General features: G+C 40.4%; 1 protein-coding gene across 2 annotated transcripts; it reads left to right on the top strand.

Moving 5' to 3' along the window:
• The first annotated feature begins 1,390 nt into the window (after positions 1-1,390).
• Positions 1,391-13,369, top strand: lhx3 (LIM homeobox 3). 2 transcript variants are annotated; one of them, XM_067258521.1, is made up of 6 exons: positions 1,391-1,460; positions 9,043-9,214; positions 9,377-9,579; positions 10,852-11,003; positions 12,158-12,329; positions 12,942-13,369. In XM_067258521.1, exons 1-6 carry the CDS (start codon positions 1,391-1,393, stop codon positions 13,367-13,369), a joined length of 1,197 nt encoding a protein of 398 aa, XP_067114622.1. The 2 variants fall into 2 exon arrangements, with proteins under 2 accessions (XP_067114622.1, XP_067114621.1); XM_067258520.1 differs by lacking the exon at positions 1,391-1,460 and adding an exon at positions 6,642-6,738.
• Positions 13,370-25,763: the final 12,394 nt, after the last annotated feature.

Below are 25,763 nucleotides of genomic sequence, written 5' to 3'. Positions count from 1 at the left end.
GCATGAAGAGATCGGGTTGACTTGTTGACCAGAGATTACTGAGGAACAAATATTAAAGTGTACAACAATAAAGTTTTTTTTTAACAAGTGCCTTTTATCTTATGGAAACCACCAGGAAGTTGATGTAACCCAATAAGCATTTATGTTGGCTTGGACCCACTGGTGCGCTAGCGTGCTGCGGGGCCAAAATCGGATCAAATCTGTCAATGTATTCTGTGATGTATTCACGATGAACTGAGTTGTGTGGGTAAAAGACATGCCTATGGCATGGTGCAATCATTACATTTGTATTATTAAATGAAATTATAAATGATAATTTATAATATTAATTTAATAAAGCTCTGGATAAGAGCGTCTGCTAAATGACTAAATGTAAAGCATTTAAGAGAAAGGGCACAGACTGAAATAATTCTAAACATAAACTGACATTTGTTTGCTGTTTTTCAAATGAACTCTTTGAACTAGTTTTGTATTGTGAATTATATTTCAAAAATAGTTTCCTAGACCATATGATATTTTACGCAATAGGGCGGAGCCTACAATAGAAACAGAAATAGAAAATATACAAATCTATTTAAATATTTCTAACACTTTTGATTGAGGTAATGTGATCTTCAATCTTCTCGTTCCTCTTTTGGGGACAACCTAAACACAATAATAAAAAAATTAAATGGAAGCTCCAATCTTGACAGTTGTTCTGACATATTGGTCAGACAAGGACGGTAGAATTGAAATGTACAACGTTGTCCCAATAAAGCGCCCACTGCCCTATAATGTGCGATGAAAAGTGGACACGTGTAGCCTACCTCTGAATAGAGGAGGAGGGACGGAAGAGGGTTGGGGATTGAAGACAAGGAAGGGGTTGGAGTAGGGTGTCCACACGACTCTAGAATCAAGCACATATGGTAACTCCCCCACCCTCCTCCTTTTTCTTACCCCGCCTCTTATTCAGGACCGTGGACAGGGCAACCCTCTCCACGCGTATAGTTATAGCATCTCGACTTGAGCGGTTACTTTTGTTATGCATAAGAAAATAACGGTTGCATCGCGAGGTCAGCGGACGTTGGTAATGGTCATACATTACTTTCCATCCAACCACTGAACTATCTCCTCTCTAGCTCATCTCCAGCTACCAACACGGAATCAATAGCATCTTGCTGCATATTTTTAAAGTTTCCGTGAACGGTGTCCGAGTCAGGTCTGAAGGGGGTCTTCTTTCAGAATTCGTTTGTAGCAACAGGAAACTGCTACATGAGGCACACAGGATACATATATCGTTTAACCCGTTTTTGTTCGTTGTAGCAAGAGTTTTTTACTCAGGAAATACTTTTTTTTTGCTAATCATATTTTAATTTATGTTCGTTTGAAAACAAACTCACCACTGTTAACAATGTTGCTCGAACATCCTGGATCAAGTTGTCAAAATTCCGGAAATTACTCCCGTTACGGCGCAGAACAAGGTAAGAAGTCTTTCAGCCTCCTTGTCTAGGCCTATTATTATTAGGTAACTATAACCCATGCATGTCAAGGCTTAACTGGAATTACTAAACCATGATAAGTTGGGGGATGATTAGGTTAATTAAAGACCCTCATCAGGTGAACCCATTGTGTCCATTTAGTAGGCCTACCGTGCGGTTTGCTAATGGGCAATAATTATCCATGATATTACAGTGTTATGCAGGAAATTGGCAAAACAGGGGCACGTGTTGAGGAGGTTTTGCTGGCATCACCCAAACAAGCACGAAACAGGTATTGTGTTGATACCGGCCTTATTGTGGAACAGCATATACCCGATAATTTAGTTAGTCTTCTGGAAAATTATACATATAATTATATATAGCTATAGCCAGGTCTGCACTGGGACTGAAAAACGGCCCGGTACTTTGAAACGCAGACCGGCCCACGTCCGTGTATTGTTATTGTAGGCCTATAAAAAAAAATGCATTATGCTGCAACCGTTTGACCGGCCGTTCGGGAAATCTCCCGATGGTCAGTCCGACCCTGCCTATAGCCTATCCTGTATATTGCCAATATGTAGCCTATTTATCTAACACAGATGATTTATAATAGGATTGGAGGATGCGTTGATATTTATGAATGAAGAGTGAGTCAAACATAACCATCTCCAACAACACAACTTCGTGTAGCCTTACATTACTTTGTTTCGAGGTTAACATTCTGTCATTCTTCTTTTTTTCCTGCGTGCAGAAGACGTTATGAATACGTAATGAGCTTGAATTGTTAGAGAATCATACTAACAGATGTTTTGCGCGTGCTGTCATTTCACACCATCGCTCAAGGTTGTCACGGCAGACTGTGGCTATGGGCTAAAGGAGGCTACCCGAGTGCTTTGCAGTGTGTCACGCCAACTAACCAATCAACCGCACCTACAGAGAGACAGGACGAGAGCCAGGCTGTAAACAGACGCCCCCCGCCCCTATTCAACCGGAGCGGAATACCCAACAGGTGTTCGCTTCCATTTCGACAGGTGCAGCACCTGAGTCTCGTTGCCATGTGAATATAACGTTAAAGAGGGCATAGATTCAAAGTCATCCAGTTGCATGAAAAGACATCTCAATAACAAAAATGTGCTATGCGTTACGTATCGGTTCGAATTCCTTTAGGTGTTTTATGTGTGTGACACATCAAAAGAAATACGTTGGATGTCCATTTATTTTACTCAGTCATCAAAGTTAGAACTATTAGCACGCTTTAAATTATTCCGTGAATTATTCCGGACCAGCATCTTCAGTAGCCTATGCTGCATTCATTTATTTTTGCGCTTTATGCGCTTTGAAGAAAGACGTGTGGGGTACTAGGGTCGAGACGTGTAGGGTCGATAAAACACTGATGTTTTTAAAGAATGCAACACGTGTAAAAAATCATTTAATTTATTCTATATTACATATATAAAAATTAGAATAATCAGTTTTTCAATATAGGCCTACATTTTCAGTTTCATAGCATTGAATCTCATATTCCTACTATTAGGCTATGCACTGTCAAGGTCGTTCCTCAAAAATAAGTGACCTATATTTACATTTACATTTATTCATTTAGCAGACGCTTTTATCCAGAGCGACTTCCAAGAGAGAGCTTTACAAAGTGCATAGGTCACTGTCTATATAGGACTAGACAAAAAATACTGTAACGCTATTTAGTAATTAGGGAGCACCTTTCACCAAAATACCTTTCATATACTCTGAAAATACAGGCAAATGAGTAAGTCATTGATTTTTAGATTCATTAGGGTTCGAGGCAGTCATGGCACTACGGCTGATTTCCCAAGGCGCCTTTTTGCGTCAAAGATCAGTGTCAATAAAGTTAATTGTGTGTGTGTGATAAATAGATAGATAGAGAAAGAGAGAGAGAGAGAGAGAGAGAGAGAGAGAGAGAGAGAGAGAGAGAGAGAAAGAGAGAAACAAAGAAAATCACCTGCCACTTTAATACTTATGTATGGTGGAAATTTGATATTTTACTCTCCAACCTGGCATCAGTAACTTTGACTTGACATACTCTAAGGGATAAACAATTTAACAAACAAGGACGTACAATTTAGGGAACAAAGTAGCCAATGTACAACATTTACCTACGCATTTTGTCTTATTCAGAGATTGGATGTTTTTGCAAAATAATAATACTAATAATGATCAAAATAATAAGGGTACAATTTTGGAGGAAATTGTGAAGTGTTCTTGCTTTAGTTGCAGCTGGGGCATTTTTTTTTTACATATCACCAAACCTATTGTTTAAACTAATATCAAATATCCAAACTTTTGGAGAATTGTCATGGTTGTACTTACATTTCACAACTGATATTTCTGTATATTTTAAATAAGTGTTGCTGCTCATTTACACTTAACAAAAAATTATACTATGACTATAATCTAATGATTATATGTGGCAGCCTTACATCATTTCAAAACTTGCACCAAAATTAAGAAACAGGGAAATCCTGTTTAAAAATGGTCCTAACCTTTCATCCTGATTTAAACTTCCCCTTAAGTTTTTCCCTTTTTCTGATATTTTTAAGCATTTACTCATATTGGATTTCATTAATAAAGAAACACATTTGACACAAGATGATTCAAACAATGTTGTCACTCTCTGGCATTATCTTAGCTGGAATTGCGATTCAAACAGTACCATCTGCTAACTGAAAATATGCCCCCATAAACGAGTGTTGATATCACATGAACGCATATGAAGCTACATATGAGACATTATCACCCTGGCTTGTGCCTGTGGCCTTTTTGTTCCATTACTAGCCTAGCCTGCGTTTCCTGATAACGATTGATCGTAGCAACGATCGAGTAAAATAACGAAACCATCCCATCCCCACCCGAACATGCTCGTAAGGAGTAGGCTAATCTAAGCGCTTTCAAGACCTACAAATTTTCAAGAGACACTTGACTACGATGACTTTGGGAATGGCCCGTAAAACTAAGATCAGTCGTACGATGGATTCTACAATCAATTTAGGCTTACGACGCTTTCGGGAAACGCAGCCCTAGATGATTTACAGTTCTACCAGATAGCTAACCAGCTGCTAGTACCTCCCAGAAGTGAACTAGCTAGCTAACGAAAAACTGAGAAATATATGCAAAACAAATGGGGCAACACTGCGGATGAAGCCATCTATGTTTCCTGTGATAACACCACCCTGGATTCTTTGTCAGCTGTAGCTAGCTATGCAGATAACAAAATGACTTAAAAATTGTAGTTCACTGAGTAGGTCTCCACTGAAAACAGCGAACATTCCAGATTGTTTTTTTTGTACAGGCCTTGTTATGATGTTCGCATCATGTGACGTTGTGATGTTTCTGACTATGACTAGCTAGTTAGCTACCGTTAGCGGTACTTTTCACCACAAATACTTTGATTCTGCCTAAACCGTGCAATGGAACCTTCACGGAAATACAAGCAAAGCAATCGGGATCAAGACGAACATTTTGACACTGACACTGTCTATGTAGTGCAAAAATTGAACGACTAGCTAGTGTGGGGATAATAATAAATTAATAAATATAAGAGAGAATATAGGTTGTGCCTTGCCAAAGGTAAGTCCAATTACATAGACAACTTAACTAAATGTTTCCTCAATAAATAACAGACTACTTAAGTGTCTAAGTAAAATATTTAGGTCAATGGTTTTTTATGTACAGTGAAAAGGGCACTTAAAGCAGTAACCTATACTTGTCATCACAGAAAGTAATGACAAGTATAGGTTGTGACTTTGTCCCTTCCCGTAACTTAGTAAAGTATTTTTGATCCTCTTGTTAAACTATCTGGTATGAAACTACACTCATGGGAACTTGATGTTGCACTTGAGATAGTCTATGTCATTGTTTCTGCTGCACTAAACACACTGCACTCTATTACGCACTACTGTAAGCTAATTGAGAAGTAATTGTAAGATTTTACTTCACCGTGCATTAATCAGCAGCTAATGTAATTGAGATGTTATTGTTCCTTCAATTGTAACCTATTTAAGCAATTGAGATGTGATTGTTGCACTGTAGGCTATTAATTATTTTTGTTCACCGAGCCTGTTAGCTGAGATGTGGTTAGGCTTAGGCTACTTTGCAATGTGGCTAAAATCTAAATACAGATTGTTCCTTGACCACCGAATGACTGAACAACTAGGCCTATGCACTTCTAATCCTTGATCTTCTACTGTAGGCTACTTTCTTTGTACACTAGGCTATTTGTAGGCTATTTCGCTTTGGATGAAAGTGTATGCTAAATGAATTAGGGTAAGGAGTCAGGTGGCTGAGCGGTTAGAGAAGCGGGCTTGTAATCAGAAGGTTGCCAGTTCGATTCCCGGCTGTGCCAGATGACGTTGTGTCCTTGGGCAAGGCACTTCACCCTACTTGCCTCGGGGGAATGTCCCTGTACTTACTGTAAGTCGCTCTGGATAAGAGCGTCTGCTAAATGACTAAATGTAAATGTAAATGTAATAGGCCACACTGACATATGTCACTGATAATAAGGCCAAATCCAATTAATGTATTCATGTGAAAATTATGTTTTCTTAGTTCTCTTTAACTTTTTAAAAATCTATAGCATAAGGAAATGTATTTATTAAATTAAAACAATTTAGGCCTACAATAGCAATGAGAGTGAATATTAATTTGCCCTAGTAAATAAATCTATGTTAGGCCTACCAACTACAAATTGTAAAATCCATGTCTGATCAATTACTTTATAACATGAATGATAGTGGTCATTCCAAAGCATAGCCTGTAGGCTAAATGCAATCCCTTTAGCCTTCATGCAAAGAAATTGCATGAAATGTATGGATATTGCCGATTGTTGGAATAAAACATTTGAATTTCAATATGCAGCATAGATGCCAAGTTGCAACTATTCACGGCACAATTTTTTTATTAGGCTACTGCAAGGTGATGATAATCTGTTTCTCAGCTAGAACAGGCTAGTTGCCAAGGTAACGGCGTGGTATAACCTGCGCAGCACACAACAAATTGTAGGTTGCTTTAATGTAGAGTGCATGCATGCACAGCCCGTAACACCCTTGCTACTCGCTGAGATATTGTCAATAGGCCTATATGTCAGTGTGAGGAATTGAGACATACACAGAGAATAGTATGTGTGGGTTATTTAAACGGAAATCATGAACAATGGATGGAGAAAATGAACAGAACTCTCCAAAAGGAGCAACGAATAACACGGAGATGCTGTTTGCCTTACTGTCACAGAGCGAGGAATTACGGAAAGGTATTCAAGAGACGTATCGTACAATTAGTGTAGATATTTTAGTTTAATTTGAATATTGTTTTAATGTGCTGTGTGCGATGCTCCAATCGGAGAATTATTAGCCTATTGTAAATGAGTTATTAGACTAATACAAATAGCCAATGTGCACAAAAACGCAAGCTAAATTGACAAATAAGGATCTTTTGTGACATGTAATGTACGTCTTTTTTTCCTAAACTGAATAAAGAGACTGCTAATACGTAGGCCTACAGCTTTATTGTCGAATCCTTGCGTTTGCATCCAAGCGTTGCATAGGCAACTTTCAAATAACCCTATGCGTACTTTATCATCGTAGGCTTTAGGTTAACCAAACTATCTTACGAACTAGGCTAGCTACAAACAATTGTACTACATAGCCTATTCTGAATAATTCTGAATACAAATCCTGTATAAAGGCTAGCTACATAAAAGAGTAGGCTACAGAGAGTATTTTCACTTGTTCGGCTATACTAGTAAAAGTCTTACCACATGGCTTCGGACACCTGGCATTGTGGCGTGCAATAAGGCCCTTTAATACTAGTTTTACATTACCTCCTGCATTTATAATGTCTGATGCACCTATTCGTTATGCTGTTCCGTCATTGCGGCGCATTGCTTGCTTGTGGTACCAGAAAAAATGGCCCATTAAAATGTAATAAATTGTCCAACTAAACACTAGGAATGTGACCGCTGAGACGAGTGAAACATGAAGTGCCTGGACTTTTTAATACAATTTTTTTTTTAAGAGTGCCGTGCAGTGGTGGAGGGAAGGCCGTGCGCAAAGGTTCGAGTGCATGGCAATGTTGTGAATGTTCACCTTGCAAGGTCTTGGGTTCGTACTAGGGGGATTATTGAAGTAAATCCAGAAATACATACACTAGTTATAGCGGATGTCCTTGAATTTGTAAAAAGAGTCCCAAAAGAATGCATTATTTGATGGTAGGCCAATCTAAGACAAACAATTAAGTCTACAATCATAGATACGCTCCCTGGTCACTGATCACTAAATGGTTATGTTTATTTCCATCGCTGTTCATCAGGTGTACGCCAATTGGCGAACATGTATGCCTGTTATGGGCATATCAATCGGTTCCATTCTAGATCAATGGATTGTTGTGGTCGGTCTCGTTCACGTAAAAGAAAACTGCGTGCCTATCCTGGGAAACGGGACTACTCGGCATGATTTGAAGACCGGATGTGAAGTAAAACCTCCTAAGCAGCCTTTGAGTCCATGGTGATTGATTGGCTCACCAGTAATTGCAAAAAAGGGAAGTTTACCCTTCTTTTTAAATCATAAGTAGGGTATGCCCTCGTATGACAAAAAGGGATGAAATAAGTAGGCTACAGCTAAATGGGAAAGCTTGAGAGATATAATACATTTTAATTTCAGGATATGTCCCTAAGAACTCCAGGACTTGTGAACATGCAAAGTAAGAGCGTTTCGTGAATTTTGTATGTCCTTAACTCTGTGAACATCCGCTTTTTACAATGGTCGCTATAATATCATAGATGCAGTGATCAAGTGGCGAGTTGCTTTTGATAATATAAAAAAAATTTACCTAGGGAACGAACCCGAGTTGAATTCAGTGGCTACTTTCCAATTTTTCATTGCAATTCCTTCTGACATTTTGAGAGACTTTGCTGTGATAGTGGTGATGGAAAATGGTGATGATTTAAATTATTGAATGGTTATGTTTTTGGTGATTACACTTTTTATGTTTGGTGTTTATGTTTTTAGTGATTTTAATGGTTATGTTCCAGGTGATTAAAAAACAAATGCTGGGACTTGGGATTTCATTTGAATTACATTATTATTACTTACCTTTTGCAACAACCAGACTAAATATATTAGCCTAGCTATTCTGTAGGCTTCGAAGTTATTCTTAGATAACAATCAACGTTTTTCGAATTTAAACTTCTTGCAATGATTTTGGGAATATCCAGTTATTTGTTTAGGTTCAGCCCTACTACCCTTATTTATATCCATAAACGAATATATTTCGCGATCACATTTTGATAGGTTATAAAAAATAAAATTAAACGACTAATCTACAATATTCGAAAGGCTTCATAATTTTCCTTGTAATACACAGAAAACTATGTAGCCTCTAATATGTAGGCCAACTAAAAACCTACAGAGAGACATAAATTGATCAAGCTATTTGTACAACTGACAGCAGGCTCATTATTGAATTATCATCATTCAGTTATTAGAAATGTCGTTTTTTTAATCGTGTGGGTTTTTGAAGTCCAATTTAGAATCAATTATCATTTCTACTGTTTCAGAAATTCCTGTATGCGCGGGTTGCAATCAACACATCGTGGATCGCTTCATTCTTAAAGTGTTGGATCGTCATTGGCACAGCAAGTGCCTGAAATGCATCGACTGTCAATCCCAACTGGCAGACAAGTGCTTCAGTCGAGGCGACAGCGTTTATTGTAAAGAGGATTTCTTTAAGTGAGTACAAACAATATAATGCTTAATTTAAACATAGTTTGGTTAGATAGGCTTTAGGCCAAACGAACAAAACGCTTTGCACAAAAGCAGTTACATTCTTTAGTGTTGAGGTCCGTCAATCAATATCACTATATTGATGGTAACCTTCTCATTTCCAAAAAGGAGATTTGGGACCAAATGCGCCGCATGTCAGCAAGGTATTCCACCTACGCAAGTGGTGAGGAGAGCGCAGGATTTCGTGTACCACCTGCACTGTTTTGCGTGCATTGTGTGCAAGAGGCAGCTGGCGACGGGTGATGAATACTACTTGATGGAGGACAGCAGGCTTGTATGCAAGACCGACTACGAAACAGCCAAACAAAGAGGTGAGAGGTCAAGGATGATACACCTGAACACATCCGGCTTACACAAGTCCAAAGGATGCCCACATGTAGCCTACACTTTTATGCCTCCATACGCACGATTTTTGTTGTTGCTGTGAATCTGTGGATCATCATGTCATATCTGAACATTCCATATGAAAATAAGAATCAACTAACCCTGTGTCCCACATTTGTGTCCTAAATTGAAATCTGGAATGGCATCATGCAAGGAGCCATCTTTTACATTTTTAGCAAGTGACCTCTCATTGAGGAATTGCTCTGAGCGCTATTGCCTTAACTTGAGCTGCAGAATACGGGTCACTAATAAACACTTGACCCGCCTGCACTAATTGTATCGTTGCCTGCATCCAAATCGATATTAGATTACGCATTAGTCTATGGAGGCCATAGATGAGTTATGCATTTACAACGTGGAGTGGACATCATATGACATAATACTGTACAATGCTTTGTTACAACGGCTTAACCGCCTACAGAAAGGCTATTAAGACTACTTCATTTTCGAAAGCCATAGTCTATTATAGGGCCCAAACATTTCAAATTTCAAACTAACATGTCCTTTACCAATTATTGATCAACTTCATGCTTTAGTTGAATTCAAATATATTTTACTTTATTTGACCAAAGGGCTTGCTGCCAATTTGTCTTTGAAATTCATAATGGCTTTGATTGTGGTTATGGCAAAGGGACAGGTTGCACATTACTCAAGTTTTATCTAGCCCATCTGTTTGTGTGAATTTACTGCCCCTACTTGATTTACAGAGTGAGTTAACGTGAGTTTTTATAGAAAAACACACACGTTTATTTTACTAATGAAAGGGCCATTGGGTTGGTCCACGTGCAGTAAGGTGTTTCATTTCTCATTTTATTTGCATCATATTAAGTTAATTGAATTGCATAGACCGCATTTCATGACGCACGAAGAAAACGAAAATATTAAAATATCGTTACTTTACATTGCAGATATTAATCAGGTCGCAAATAACCTTTATCATGACTTTCACTTGTTTGCCTTTTTACTGTACACCAGAAATATGGTAGGCCTATAGCTCAACAACTTTAACTCAAATGTAGCCTACAAAAAACATATAACATGGTCAGAGGAGAGGTCAGAGACCTATTTTTTAAATAGACAATTTTTTTACCAGGGCCATCCTACAACTGCATTTGAAAACATATTGACTGTTTTGTATTTAAAACATTTGTAGTTTAACTCCTGTTAATAGTGTTTCGTTTGTTGGTTTTTGTTTTTAGAAGCAGACTCCACTGCAAAAAGGCCGCGAACGACCATAACCGCCAAACAGCTTGAGACCCTGAAAAATGCTTACAACAACTCTCCCAAACCAGCACGTCATGTTCGAGAACAATTATCTTCAGAGACTGGTCTTGATATGAGAGTTGTGCAGGTAATCATCCCATGTATTTACACGATTATCATAGGACCATAGATTCCGTTTGAATGTGTGGCTAAAAGTCGGCTTCAATTATGGCATATGCTACCATAATACAAGCATAATTTGCTGGTTTGAATTTACGGTGAGATGGAGTAAAGGAAGTCCACACACTTGAGAGTTAGATTGGTGAGCACGTTAATCATGCGTAGACGGGGGCTTGGATATTGTCTGTGAAAGAGCCGATGACTGTGGTCACATAGGCCTAAATAGTTTTGCAAGGACACTTAAAGTAGCCTATACGGAACCTATTGTGTTCATCATTCAGTGAGTGGGAAATTAAATCGAAGCGTATTAATTTACGGCAGCATTATTATTGACGAATTTAAGCTTGTATAAAAAAGACAACATTTTGAACCAGCTAGTTTAAATTACCATTGGTTGAAGCTTGCATTTTAACCGTAAACAAGGAGGCCCTATTGAATGTATACAATATTATTTTTTCGATCGATTATTTAAAACTAGGCCTACTAATTTATTAACGTGCTCAAATGTAAGTTGTGTTGCTCAGTTAGGCTTATATTTAAATAATTCTACTCCAGCAATGGATTTGAATGAGAGGGTATTGAAAGGTAACCAGTCTTCTCTTGGGGTTAAGGACAACTTGTAGCTGTCGCGAAGTTAATTACGTGCGTGATAAATCTCGCGCAGGGCATGGTGGTCCCAACATTATTGTTCCATCCAACTGTTTCAATCTCCGACTTGGGTTAAAGAAGACGTGACCCTGTCCCTACACAGTCCTTGAAAATTAATTTCGTTTTAATGGTAATGTACCATACCACTTAAAAGCATAGCAGGTGAAGTGGAGAAATAGAGGTGAAAATATAGATTAATATTGTCCAGTTTAAAGTTAAGATCCAGTGGATGCAAACGTAGTTTTGTCATTATAACAATACAGATGAGAAAAGTGTGATAAAAAATATTGTTTATATATAATTTATTTTATATTATATAATTGCATTCCTGCATATTCAAAATGACAGAAAAGACACACCATTTGTGAAAAACAAACACACTGACACCCTCTCTTTATACATAATGATATTAAACCCTTTACAAAAAAATAAACAGAACAAATTTTAATTAAACATGTCCTGCTCTCGTCCCAGGTGTGGTTTCAGAACAGACGGGCAAAGGAGAAGAGGCTGAAGAAAGATGCCGGGAGGCAGAGGTGGGGTCAGTACTTCCGTAACATGAAGAGGTCCCGGGGAAGCTCCAAATCAGACAAGGACAGTATCCAGGAAGAGGGCATAGATAGTGATGCAGAGGTCTCCTTTACAGGTTAACCAAAAGTTTTTTTTAATGTATTTTTAATGTGTATAAATCTAATATATAAATCTGATTCATTTCTGAAAGGACAATGTTGTGGCGAAGGGAATTACATATATAAGCTGTTTTTGGACAAGAGAAAGAGAAAACTATGTGTTTGTACAAAGAAAGCATTCTGTATAATTGAATAGATAGAACCCATTGCTTTTCTATTGTGAAATACTGTACAGTCTTACACACTGCAATGATAACATGCTGAAACTTCACAATACTGACAGCAACAGAAATGTATTAATTATAATTGTTATTATTCATTTATTTGTTATATTTATGTAACTATTTTACCACTATAATATTGTAATCGGAATATAATAATATGATAATTTGCTCATTGTGTAAGAGAGCTTAATTAGCCAACCTGATTTGTACTACATTGTGTTATATATTGACACAATACTATTGGAATAAAATATCAATGGAATATACTGTATGTCATTCATAGACACACATGATCTGGCTGAGCTATTTCTTATTTAAATAGTTTTTTAGGTAACTGTAGCAAATCCACAATATGATACAAAAAATAAACCTTACTACTGGATTTTCTTTTCCATCTCTGTTTAGATGAGCCACCCATGTCAGAGCTGGGCCACTCCAACGGCATCTATAGTGGCCTGAGTGAATCATCTCCACTTATGGGGGGCCGCCAGGGAAGCAACCACAGCTCCTTCCCCCTGGAGCATGGAGTCCTTCCCTCCCAGGACCAGTTCCACGACATCCGCTCCAGCAGCCCCTACGGACTCCCACAATCCCCAGGCTCGCTTCAGGTCCTTCCCAGGCACCAGCCATTCGTCTCCAGTCTTGTCTATCCTGACTCCAGCCTTTCTATCATGACCCAGGGTGTGGCATCAGGGATGAACACGGGCATGAGGGTTATGGGTGGTGCCAACGGCCCAAGTTCGGACCTGTCCACTGGCAGCAGTGGTGGCTACCCAGACTTCCCATCAAGTCCTGCCTCCTGGTTGGACGAAGTTGACCACGGTCAGTTTTGATAACCTGTGTTGATTGGTTTGCAGCCAACCGAGGATGTGACAAGAAGAGACTGTAACCCCACCACACAGCACAGTGTGTACAAACAGAGACTGGGTTAAACAGTGGCACCATGTTTTGCTACCCTTGGATCTTTCTATTGCTGTCATCCATCTTAGCCATGTTCAGTTTGGGTGAGATGGACTAAAACATGACAATTAGAACTATGTCCTTCTATGGAAGCACTTACACTCATTCCAAGGACTGCAGGCCTTGAAAGGACACATTATCTTCTGACTGACAGTTCAGTACAAGTTGCTCTCGTAGCATCAATGACATCCACCCATATAGAATTCTGGAAAAAACAAACTACGCAATTTAGTCTTCAGATGTAGCTGACAAAGGACTCCATAGATACCCCTGTAGTCCTCAAACAATAAACTGTGTACAGTGACTCTTGATGATGATTTTCAACCTTTATTCCCTGTGATGTCATCACTATCGTACATCCGAACCAGGAATAATGACAAATACGTACTTTGAGAGGTTACATTGCAACATATAGCTGATGTCATACATCCAATATCACTTGCAGTACAGCAAATTCTGGCACATGATACATTTTGATACAAATGCTTCTTCCACCTTTTCTCTCTTAAATAAAAACTGTCTATAAAAGTTTTGATTAAAAGTCAGAGTCTTTACACGTCTGGTTGTTGCCAAATGTTAATAATAGACACTGACACACACACATATACGTATATGGTTTATCATTGTGAAAACTTTATTTTTATATAAAACCCCTGAGGACTTTGTATGTTCATGGGCTTTGACAGCTTTAGATACTGTCACTTACTGGTATGTCCTCTAGGCATTTGCGTGTTCTCTGATGTATCTCATTTGTTTAATTCTACTGAAACAACCTGGGGCAAAGCTGAACCTGGCTGGTGTGCGTGTTTGATTAAGTGGAAGATGTTTTGTCTTATTTATTCTATCTGATAATAATGAGAAGAAGGATTATTAAGTATGTGGTACAGGTATGTAATAAATTTTCCAGCTAAATCCAAACTGATTCTCGTTTTGACTTGTCTTTGCGTTGTGCGGTGTTGATTGTTGAGGGACAAAACAAACGTACGTTTTCTTATTCCTTTGGTACTATTCAAGCACTACACACTTTTTGTGATAGTAATGAAGTACTAAACAAACTTAAGACAATGTGACCATGTTTTTATTTACTGGGACTGAGCTGAGGCGTTCTTAAATCTTTGCTTCTTATCCTTGTGTCTATAAGATTTATCCTGCATCACAGTCCAATTAATGGAACCAGATTAATCCAAAGAACTGTCTGAGTCTGTACGATGACTGTCTGACAAAAAATAAACTGTGTATCAAGAGTTAAACAAGTGTTTAATTATGACATTTGATGCAGATGGAGAGGCTAGATGTCTATTTTGAAATAACCGCACCTTGTTTGCCCAAATGCCCCTACAGATACAAATCCTCAAACCATTAGCTTGGGAGGGATGAGTGCCCTTTGTGAATTTCCTAATTTGTTTACCCATTCCATGTCAGGTTCAATTAAACGATTAAACTGTGCATTTGTGTGTTTTTTTTTAAGTGTGCATGCATGTTTGTGTGTGCACATATTTTGGTATGGTATATGCTTCGTTCAGAGTTTCGTGTGTGTGTGTGAACAAATGTCTTTCATTTGTCTTTGATGACAGAAACCTTGCAGTGCAATTTTATCTTTGCATAGTGTCATAGATATACCTTTTTCAACCCCTGCATACTCTGACAAAGACCATAAATCTATTTATTTATCCGAGATATTTTCTCTCAACATCGATGAGAAATTGACAGTGTTATAAAAGGAACTAATCTGACTATAAGTGAAAATACCTAATGGGTGTGAGTTCATTAAAACCTACGAAGTGTCCTAACATAGGCTTTAACTAAGGGTTGTGTTTCTAGACTCAATAGTTACAATAGAAGTAATCACATTCAGTATCAGTATTCCCCATCTTGTATCAGCATCTTATGGACATAAATTACTTATCCATTTGTGAGCAAAACAATGGGCACTTATTTTGGTTTCATAACTGCATGGTCAGATTTAACCCAAGCACTCGCCATGATTGCTCTTGCTAAATATGTCTCCAAGGGCATGAAAAGTACATGCTTTTAAGAACTCTTAAGAACTTTTAAGAGCAAGGGGCAACATTCCCAGAATGTGCTTAATGATTCTGAATAGACAAAGCTGGGGTTCTTGACTGTTTAAGTTTCTGTGTTTGTGTAATATGTACAGTATGTGTGTGAGTGTGTGTTTGTATGTGCACTTATGGTGGTATGCAGGTATGCCAACCCCATCAAACTGACAATAAACCACCTGAACACAGTACCCTCTGTTCCATGCAAACATAACCTCCTCAGGCAATTAGGCTAGGTCTTCTGTCCTGCTCAGGTTCCCGGAACAAAACAAGAACACCAGGTAGAACATCAAATCAAATTCTTCCATCTGAGTGCCGGCCATCACCATACAACATAGACGTCCCCGGCTGTCTCCGCAAGGATAGTGAGGGGGGTGAGAGGGAAGTGTCAGAGGAAGCGCTAATCTTCCACAATCCCTTTCCTTAGACAGTTTACTAGGCAATTTCATTTGGAGTTAGCAAACTGGATTTGTTATCTTCTCAGACAACCAGGCGAATAAGTAAGTGGTTGTGTACACAAAACCCCCTTTAAGTCCCTGATCTTTACTTCCTGGTTTTTCATGACCCCCCATCCAGACATGTGTCAGGTACTTTCAGTGATAAGGGTGAGATTTTAGTGACCCTGGGTCAATTTAAACCAGAGTTTATAAAGCCCTCCACTCTATAAAATTAACTTGGATTCCCTCCTGCTATTGAGGGCCAAGCAGCAAAGCTTCGTAGCCAACCTATTGTGTTTCTACCCTTTATCATTATTATTGGGGGCCAAGCATCAAAGCTTTGTAGGCATCCAATTGCGTTTCTACCTTTTCATCTTATTGGTGGCGATGATGATTTTGTCAGATGATGTTGTAAGAGTCTTCTGATGAAGATAAAGGATTAATTCAAAAAATATGTTTTTGTACGTTTTTAGGGAAACGTAATAATGCAACGTTTGGCCTAGTTGGGAGCAGAATTTCAGCATTTGCTCTCAAACTGTCAGAACAAATACACAAAACAACTAATGGTTCATTTGGATTGCTTACATAGCACTATAACAGTACATTTCATTAATAATAATCACCCAACAGTTATATTTTGATGAATCAGAATTTATGAGAAAGAAAAAAAACTGGATAAATATTATAAAAACTGAATGAAAACTTCAAAGACCCCAGGGTCCATTGTTCACGTGCAATGGTAGTCCCAAAAGCAGTTCCTTTCCTCTGAAAAGCAGAGACGGAGATTGCACTTTCTGCAGAGCGTATTAGAATATCCTTTTATGCAGTGTCTGCAGCGTCCTCTCGTTGTCTTCACCGGAAATGTGCGACCATGTCACTGCGCACATCCGTTGGTGGTTCACATGCCCTCTTGGCTGGGACCCCATTTGGTGGACTCCCATTACCTGAGGATGGTCTCTTCTGAGCAATCACAGGTCTCTGAGGTGTCACAGTTATCGATGTCAAAGGGCTCCCACTGGCTGAAGATGGCCACCCTCTCCTTGGTGTGTTGACAGCTGTGTTTGTCAGGATGAGAGAGGAAGCTAGTTGTGCCTGAAACAGTTTCCTGTTCAACATCTTTTTCTTGGGAATATTGAGAGCCTTGCAGTCCCATTTGTAGAGGAGACAGGCATTGATCACAGCAATGATTATAGTGTGCCAGAAGATGTAACTATCAGCGGCGCAATTTCATGAGGAACTTGTATTTGGCTCCAAATGAGTCCAGCAAATCCACACCGCCCATGTATTTGGGTGTGCTTTGCCTACGGCAAGGGCACAACCTTTGTTCTCTCACATATATATTATTATTATTTTTTTTTTTTCTTTTTGCCCCCCTAAAACTCAGTCAATATTTGGCCTACATAGACAACGTAGGTGTCAAAAGTTTCGTCTTGGTAGCGATTGAGTTGCTTCTATTGGAATTTACGTTCCGTTGCATGGTTTAGGCTTAAGTTAAGTTTTTGTGGCGAAAAGTGAAGCTAACGGTGGCTAATTTGCTAGCCACAGTCACTGACGTTACTAACGTCACTGCGTCACTAACGTCACGAAAACACGCGTGACTACCTTTGGCAGAACATTCGTTTCGCATCTGTTAACTTGGGGGATAGCTAGGCTAACTATAGCTTTACTGCAAGGCAGCTGCAGAAACGCCACAAGAAAAGAGGCCAGGGTGATAACTATTTACTCATTTTACTTTGTGATATGACACACAATTGTGATGTGTAATGTACAGTATAAGCTGATATTATTAAGGAAGTACATCTACTTTCGGAAACAGTAGTCTACTATTTCACTGAAGTATTAGCATCATGACATTAGCCTGTGTTGCCCGGGCAACACATACTACAGTGGTCTATGATGTAGCGTTATCTGTTTTCAATCGTTAAAATAAACATTCCTCACATATACATTTTCGTTGTAGGATTTATTCTGACATTAGTAAACGATTTGTTGGTGAAATTACCATTACCTGTGGTTTCAAACCAGTGTAGCTCACTGCAACGCTGTAGCTTACGCGAGACACTACAAAAACATCTACACTACACAGCTGTTTAGGAAGTCAAACGGCGACAGAACATGTTCGGCACTCCCCTTACTTAAATCAAAAGTCTATCTAACTACTAACCTGAACTTCATTGCCACAGTCTAAACGTTGTCAATCTGTTCATGAAAATAATTTATTTCAGCCTAAACCGTACAACGGAACGTTAAATCCAATTCAACCAACGCAATCGCTACCAAGACGAACACAGCAGTAGTCTAGTACCATCTGCTAACTGAAAATATGCCCCCCAAAACGTAAATAAGCTTGACATTTATTTAGTGGAAAATCGCTCATTCATAAAAAGCTCACTGGTAGCGATCATTGTCAGTAACAACGCAAAATGCGATATAGCCCTGTGTGGAGAAGCTGCCCCGGTAAATTGTACAATTTACGATTTTCCACTAAATAAATGTCAAGCTTATTTACGTTTTGGGGGGCATATTTTCAGTATCTCTAGCCTAGAGATCGAGTTTCAGGGTACTTGCCGCCGAGTGAGACCCTGGCTTTGTTTACATAATTAGGGCCATTGTAGAATTTGGTTAAATCAGCCCTGACTTCTGTAATCAGATTCAGAGCGAATAGTGTCTTACTGAGTGTACTTCGTGAGTGTACTTCGTGACTGTGTACTTCAAGACGCACTTGTTCTGGGAGTACAACGGTACTTAGGAATGGTTCGCTTGACCCGATGTTAGTTTCCTCAAGGATCACAATGACTCTTGCTTAGAGACTTGTTGCTCTTGTGGTTAGTGGTAACTGATTTAAATTTGTGTTCTCGCTGTGATATATTGTTTTTATTACTGTTGCTTGCTTTTTTCCACAGGTACACTTGCACTTAGAGCGGTTCATGTTGTTTAATTGTAACTTGTTTAACTACATGCTCTTATGGTTCTTCCCTTTGGCACTTACTTTGGTTGTTCACAATGTGTGCTTCATGTTTTGGCTACTCGCGATGTTTTTTTGGCTATCTTGTTGTTATGATCAGTGACCTATGCACTTTGTAAAGCTCTCTCTTGGAAGTCGCTTTGGATAAAAGCGTCTGCTAAATGAATAAATGTAAATGAAAAGTGAAGCTAACGGTGGCTAACTTGCTAGCCACAGTCACTGACGTTACTAACGTCACGAAAACACACGTGACTACCTGTAGCAGAACATTCGTTTCGCATCTGTTAACTTGGGGGATAGCTAGGCTAACTATAGCTTTACTGCAAGGCAGCTGCAGAAACGCCACAAGCAAAGAGGCCAGGGTGATGTGTGATGTGAAACACAAATGTGAAATGTAATGTACAATATTAGCTGATATTATTAATTAAGTAGGCCCACATCTACTTTCGGAAATAGTAGTCTACTATTTCACTGAAGCATTAGCATCATGACATTAGCCTCTGTTGCCCGGGCAACAGAGGCTAATGTCTAATATAGTCAGAGAATGTCTAATATAGAGAGAACTGCCACTCTCGGGAAACTTCCGGGTTCTGAACTGGTTGCAGTTCCACTCTAGTTCCATATGAGGGTGCTAACGGTCGAGTGCAAAATGAATGGAGGTCTTTGGAGCTATACCCCTCAAAATCCACTTCTCTCAGGATATGATTTTTTTTCTAGTAATTTGAATTTTGAATTCGAAAGGGTAGGCAAAACAAATACACACTGCTGGGTGTAGATTTTTTTAAAGTAGCCTTTCTGTTCTAAAAAGCCTTTTAAAATGTCATTGACGTCATACACATCGTACGACCAGAGATATTGTTTTACGGCAAGCTCTGGTCACTTCCTTTTTTCTCTCGAGCTATCGACAACACAACTGACAGGTTAGGCTCTCCTTGTCAATACACATGCTAGAAAGAATTTTGGGTTGCTGATGTTGCTAATGCTCTGACATTCTGATTCTGCTTTGGATGCCATCAAGCGGGATCTCTGGTCGTCAGTCCTTCACTAACCAATCAGCATTCATTAGCAGAATTCTAGCGTGTTATGGGCAACAACGACTCACCCTGTAAGACATAGAAAGGACGTAAGTGCTTGTTCATTCAATTTTCGACCTATAATCCATGTTGAACATATAAAAACTACAATACAATCTGAGATTTCTCAACGACAATCAAGTGAAAGAGACAAATTTATCCGTTTAGCTCCATAGACTCCCATTCATTCTGCACTCGACCGCTATCACTCCCAGTGGAACTCTGGTGGAACTGCAAAAAAATTAGGTACAATGGGACTTAATAGGGAGTGGCCAGGCTCTCCTTAAACAGGCTCTGCTACAGTGGTCTATGATGCATCTGTTTTCAATCGTTAAAATAAACATTCCTCACAAATACATTTTCGTTGTAGGATTTATTATGACATTACATTACAAGTAAACGATTTGTTGGTGAAATTATCATTACCTGTGGTTTCAAACCAGTGTTGCTCACTGCAACGCTGTAGCCTACGCGAGACACTACAAAAACATCTCCACAGCTGTTTAGGAAGTCAAACGGTGACAGAACATGTTTGTCACTCCCCTTACTTAACCCTCGTGCTGCCTTCGGGTCACATGACCCAAAGGTTCATAACAAACCATCGTTGTTTTTACACAAAAACAAATAAAAATAATTTTCTTTTAACCTTCGCAATGTTGGGGGTCTGAGACAGCCCAAAAGTTAAAAGAAAATGCTTCACTTTGTTTTTGTATGCGATAAATTTGTCGCAATACGACGGTGGGTCACAATGACTGATGGGTCAGAATGACCCGAAGATAACACAAGGGTTAAATCAAAAGTCTTTCAATAGGTGAAACTGTCTGACTACTAACCTGAACTTCATTGCCACAGCCTAAACTTTGTCAATCTGTTCATGAAAATAATTAATTTCAGCCTAAACCCTACATTAAATCGAATTCAACCAACGCAATCGCTACCAAGACGAACACAGCAGTAGTCTAGTACTGTACTGTAGTAGCCTAGTACAATTTACCGGGGCAGCTTCTCCACTCAGGGCTATATACAGCATTTTGCGTTGTTACTGACAATGATCGCTACCAGTGAGTGATGGTACTGTTTGAATTGCGATTGCATCTTCTACTGCCGGTAACGTCGTAGAATAATTTTCAAAGGGGGATCTTTATTAATGAATGAATGCAATATGAGTAGGCTAAATTCCTGAAAATATCACGAGAAGGGAAAAACTTAAAAGGACGTTTAAGTCATAGAGATTAGGTAAATTTTTACACCGGTCTGCCAAATGTATTCGTTTTGATTCAGCTATGAGGCTGCCTCTTGCAGGAAAAAAAAATCAATTTGTTTTTGTAGAGGCCCAACGCATGCTCGCCGACCAGATTCTGAGTGTGGAGCGAGCAAACCCGGATTCCCTTGTTATCGTACTCGGCGACTTTAACAAAGGTAATCTCAGCCACGAACTCCCTTAATACAGACAATTCATCAAATGCCCAACCAGAGAAGAGAACACTCTGGATCACTGCTACAGTACAGTCAGTAGAGCCTACCATGCCGTCCCTCGTGCAGCACTGGGTCACTCTGACCATACCATGGTCCATCTGATTCTTGCATACAGGCAGAAATTAAAGCTCTGTAAACCTGTTGTGAGGACATCAAAACAGTGGACCAGTGAGGCTATGGAGGAGCTGCGGGCGTGCTTGGACTGTACTGACTGGGATATGTTCACGACTGCTACCAATAGTCTGGATGAACTCACAGAGGCTGTGACATCATACATCAGCTTCTGTGAGGACTGCTGTATTCCAACACGCACCAGGGTGAATTTCAACAACGACAAGCCCTGGTTCTCAGCATTTTGGAGTGGGGATAGAGACAGATTCAAGGAGTCGAAGAACAGGTTTAGCAAGGCGGTGAGAGAGGCTAAACGACTGTACTCAGAGAGACTGAAGCGTCAGTTCTCTGCTAACGACTCTGCTTCTGTATGGAGAGGGTTCAGGCAGATCACCAACTACAAGCCCAGAGCCCCCCACTCCACTAACGACTCCCGCCTGGCCAACGACCTGAATGAGTTGTACTGCAGATTTGAAAGACAATTGGACAGTTTTGAACTACCCCTTCCCACCCAGGAGGCCTCCCACCTCCCCCCCTCTACAGTGACGACTCTCTCCATTCAGGAGGGTGAAGTTAACAGACTTTTCAAGAGGCAGAATCCCCGCAAAGCAGCTGGGCCGGACTCTGTCTCTCCAGCCACCCTCAAGCACTGCGCTGACCAGCTGTCTCCGGTGTTTACCTACATCTTTAACACCTCCCTTGAGACATGCCATGTGCCAGCCTGTCTCAAGTCCTCCACCATCATCCCTGTGCCCAAAAAGCCAAGGCCAACAGGACATAATGACTACAGACCCGTCGCCCTGACCTCTGTGGTAATGAAGTCTTTCGAGCGCCTGGTGCTGGCACACCTTAAATCCATCACTGACCCTCTACTGGACCCCCTGCAGTTTGCCTACAGAGCCAACAGGTCTGTGGACGATGCAGTTAACATGGCCCTCCACTTCACCCTACAGCACCTGGACTCCCCAGCATCCTATGCCAGGATCCTGTTTGTGGACTTCAGCTCTGCCTTCAATACCATCATCCCCGCCCTGCTTCAGGACAAGCTCTCCCAGCTGAACGTGCCTGATTCCACCTGCAGGTGGATCACAGACTTCCTGTCTGACAGGAAGCAGTGCGTTAAGCTGGGAACACAAGTCTCTGACTCCCGGTCCATCAGCACCGGATCACCTAAGGACTGCGTCCTTTCTCCTCTGCTCTTCTCCCTGTACACCAACAGTTGCACCTCCAGTCATCCGTCCGTCAAACTCCTGAAGTTTGACGGATGGCACCACCCTTATTGGGCTCATCTCTGGTGGAGACGAGTCTGATTTTAGGTGGGAAGCGGCCAACCTGGTGACCTGGTGCAGCCAGAACAACTTAGAGCTCAATGCTCTTAAGACAGTGGAGATGGTTGTGGACTTCAGGAGGAACACAGCCCCACTCACCCCCATCACCCTGTGTGACTCCCCAGTCAACACTGTGGAGTCCTTCCGCTTCCTGGGCACTATCCTCTCCCAGGACCTCAAGTGGGAACTGAACATCAGCTCCCTCATCAAGAAAGCACAACAGAGGATGTACTTCCTTCGGCAGCTGAAGAAGTTCAACCTGCCAAAGACAATGATGGTGCACTTCTACTCAGCCATCATTGAGTCCATCCTCACCTCCTCCATCACCGTCTGGTACGCTGCTGCCACTGCCAAGGACAAGAGCAGACTGCAGCGTATCATCCGTACTGCTGAGAAGGTGATTGGCTGCAATCTGCCTACCCTCGAGGACCTGCACACCTCGAGGACCCTGAGGCGAGCGAGGAAGATTGTGGCCGACTCCTCCCACCCTGGACACTCCCTGTTTCAGTCACTCCCCTCCGGCAGAAGGCTGCGGTCTATCAGGACCAATACCTCACGCCACAAAAACAGTTTCTTCCCTTCCGCTGTTGGCCTCTTCAACAAGGCCAAGGGACCACACTGACTCAAATGACTTCTTGCTTAAAACACTGCTTTTTGCACTGCATTACAACATGGTATCGTGTAGATTTGTATTTTTTGTAATATTTGTATTTTTGTATTTTTATATTGTAATTTACGGCAACTTATATTTTATTGTATATTTAATTCTATTCTAATCCCACTTAGTACTGCTAGTTTATGTACCCTTAGTATAGTTAGTCCACATATTTAAATTTTTGGTATATGTTTATTGTATGCACCTTCCTGCCAAAGCAAATTCCTTGTCTGTGCAAACTTTCATGGCGAATAAATCCCTTTCTGATTCTGATACCACAATCACCTTGATATGTCAAATAGGACTGAATTACAGCTGTTTAAACTTGGGCCAAATCGGACAACCGCTTGCCACAGGAAAAACTGCTTATATTTTTACACAGTAACTGAACTGTGATTTGCAGCACTCAGAATCGCTCACTAGGATAAGTTGGTGTCCTGGCAACGGCAACGTCAGAGGTTCGAATCCAGCCAAAGCTGACGAGCTTGTCATGTCTCTGATTCTCTGTTTAGCGAGACTGTAAGCCACTGCAAAGGAAGCCAGGTACACCGCAGTCGCTTGTTACCTGTAGTCAAGCTACAAGCTATAGTCAATGCAATCCTCACACAAACTATCAAAATGATTTTAGATTTTCGAAAACCGTTTGTCCGGTACAGCCAATTGAAATCGGCAGCAGAGCCTCCAAACAGAAAGTTGTGTCGTATCTCAGCAAATCTTTGATGGATTCACACCAAACTTGCTGCGTGTACTTGGAACACTCTTCTGAGGATGTCGAAAGTTTCTTCTGGGTCATCTGACCTGCTTGGCCACCCCATTGCTGCTTGCAGCTATATTTGTTATTATTATTTTACGTCTTCTTCTGCCATGGGAGTCTACGGCAGCCCCTAGTACCAAATAGTCAGAAGTTGTGAAATTTGGCACACTCTTTGGGACCCGTCCCCTCATCAATTTCACCAAGTTTCATGTCTCCCATTCCAACCATCTAGCGCCACCAATGGGTCAAAGTTGAAGGTGTGTTTACACACGTTACTTTTGAACCATATGCCACATCTTCCAAAATGAGGTACCGTTGGATTCCCTGGATCAAGACGAGTTCAATGCACTCTATGACATCATACCCAGTTATATAGATTCTCCGCCATTTTGATTGTTAAGGAAAAGCGTTTTTTCGCTACTCCTCCTACAATTCTTGTCGAATCTTCTTAAAAATTGCCACAGATGATCTTCAAGGCTCACAGAATACATCACATGTTTTTGGGATTTTCTAAACCTTTTGACTGGAACAGCCAATCAAAGTCGTCAACCAAGCCACCATAAAAGAAGTGAGGTCATATCTCAGCACCTCTTTATTGCATTGACACCAAATTTGGTATAAGGACTAGGGACCCTGTTCTAAAGAGGTCCAATAGGTCATGCCATGTCACCTCTAGGTGGCGCTGCAATAAGCAAAAGTTTTTGATTTTCAAAACAGTTTTTCCGGTAAAGCTGATCAAAGTTGGCGATGAAGCCGCCAAAACAGGAAGTGAGATCATATCTCAGGAAATATTTGCTGAATTGACATCAAACTTGGTACAGGTGCTCGGGACCCTGTTCCAAAGAGGTCAACAAAATGTTGTGTCATCTAACCGCTAGGGGGCGATCCCGTGTCTGACACACGTTAACTTGTGATACCAGTTGAATTGATGCGGCCGCCATTTTACGTTATATAAAAGTCTTTTCCATATTCCTCCAACAAAATGTATCCAATATTCACTAAATTTGGCACAGATTATCTTCAGACCTCAATCACCTTGACATGTCAAAATAGGACTGAATTATAGCTGTTTAAACTTGGGCCAAATCTGACAACCGCTTGCCAGTTGAAAAACTGCTTATATTTTTACACAGTAACTGAACACAGTAATTTCCAGCACTGAGAATAGTTCACTAGGATATATTGGTGCCCTGGCAAGGGCAACGTACAAGGTTCGAATCCAGCCAAAGCCGACGAGCTTGCCATGTCACTGATTTTCTGTTTAGTGAGACTGTAAGCCACCGCAAAGGAAGCCAGGTACAACGCAGTCACTAGCTACCTGTAGTCTAGCTGTATATTTACATTTAGTCATTTCGTAGATGCTCTTATCCAGAGCGACTTACAGTAAGTACAGGGACACACCCCCCGAGGC

The sequence above is a fragment of the Osmerus mordax genome, chromosome 20, assembly GCF_038355195.1.
Source record: "Osmerus mordax isolate fOsmMor3 chromosome 20, fOsmMor3.pri, whole genome shotgun sequence".
NCBI classification, from domain to species: Eukaryota; Metazoa; Chordata; class Actinopteri; order Osmeriformes; family Osmeridae; genus Osmerus; species Osmerus mordax.
The sequence above is the reverse complement of the archived record's forward strand: the minus strand, read 5'-3'. Positions and strand labels throughout refer to the sequence as shown.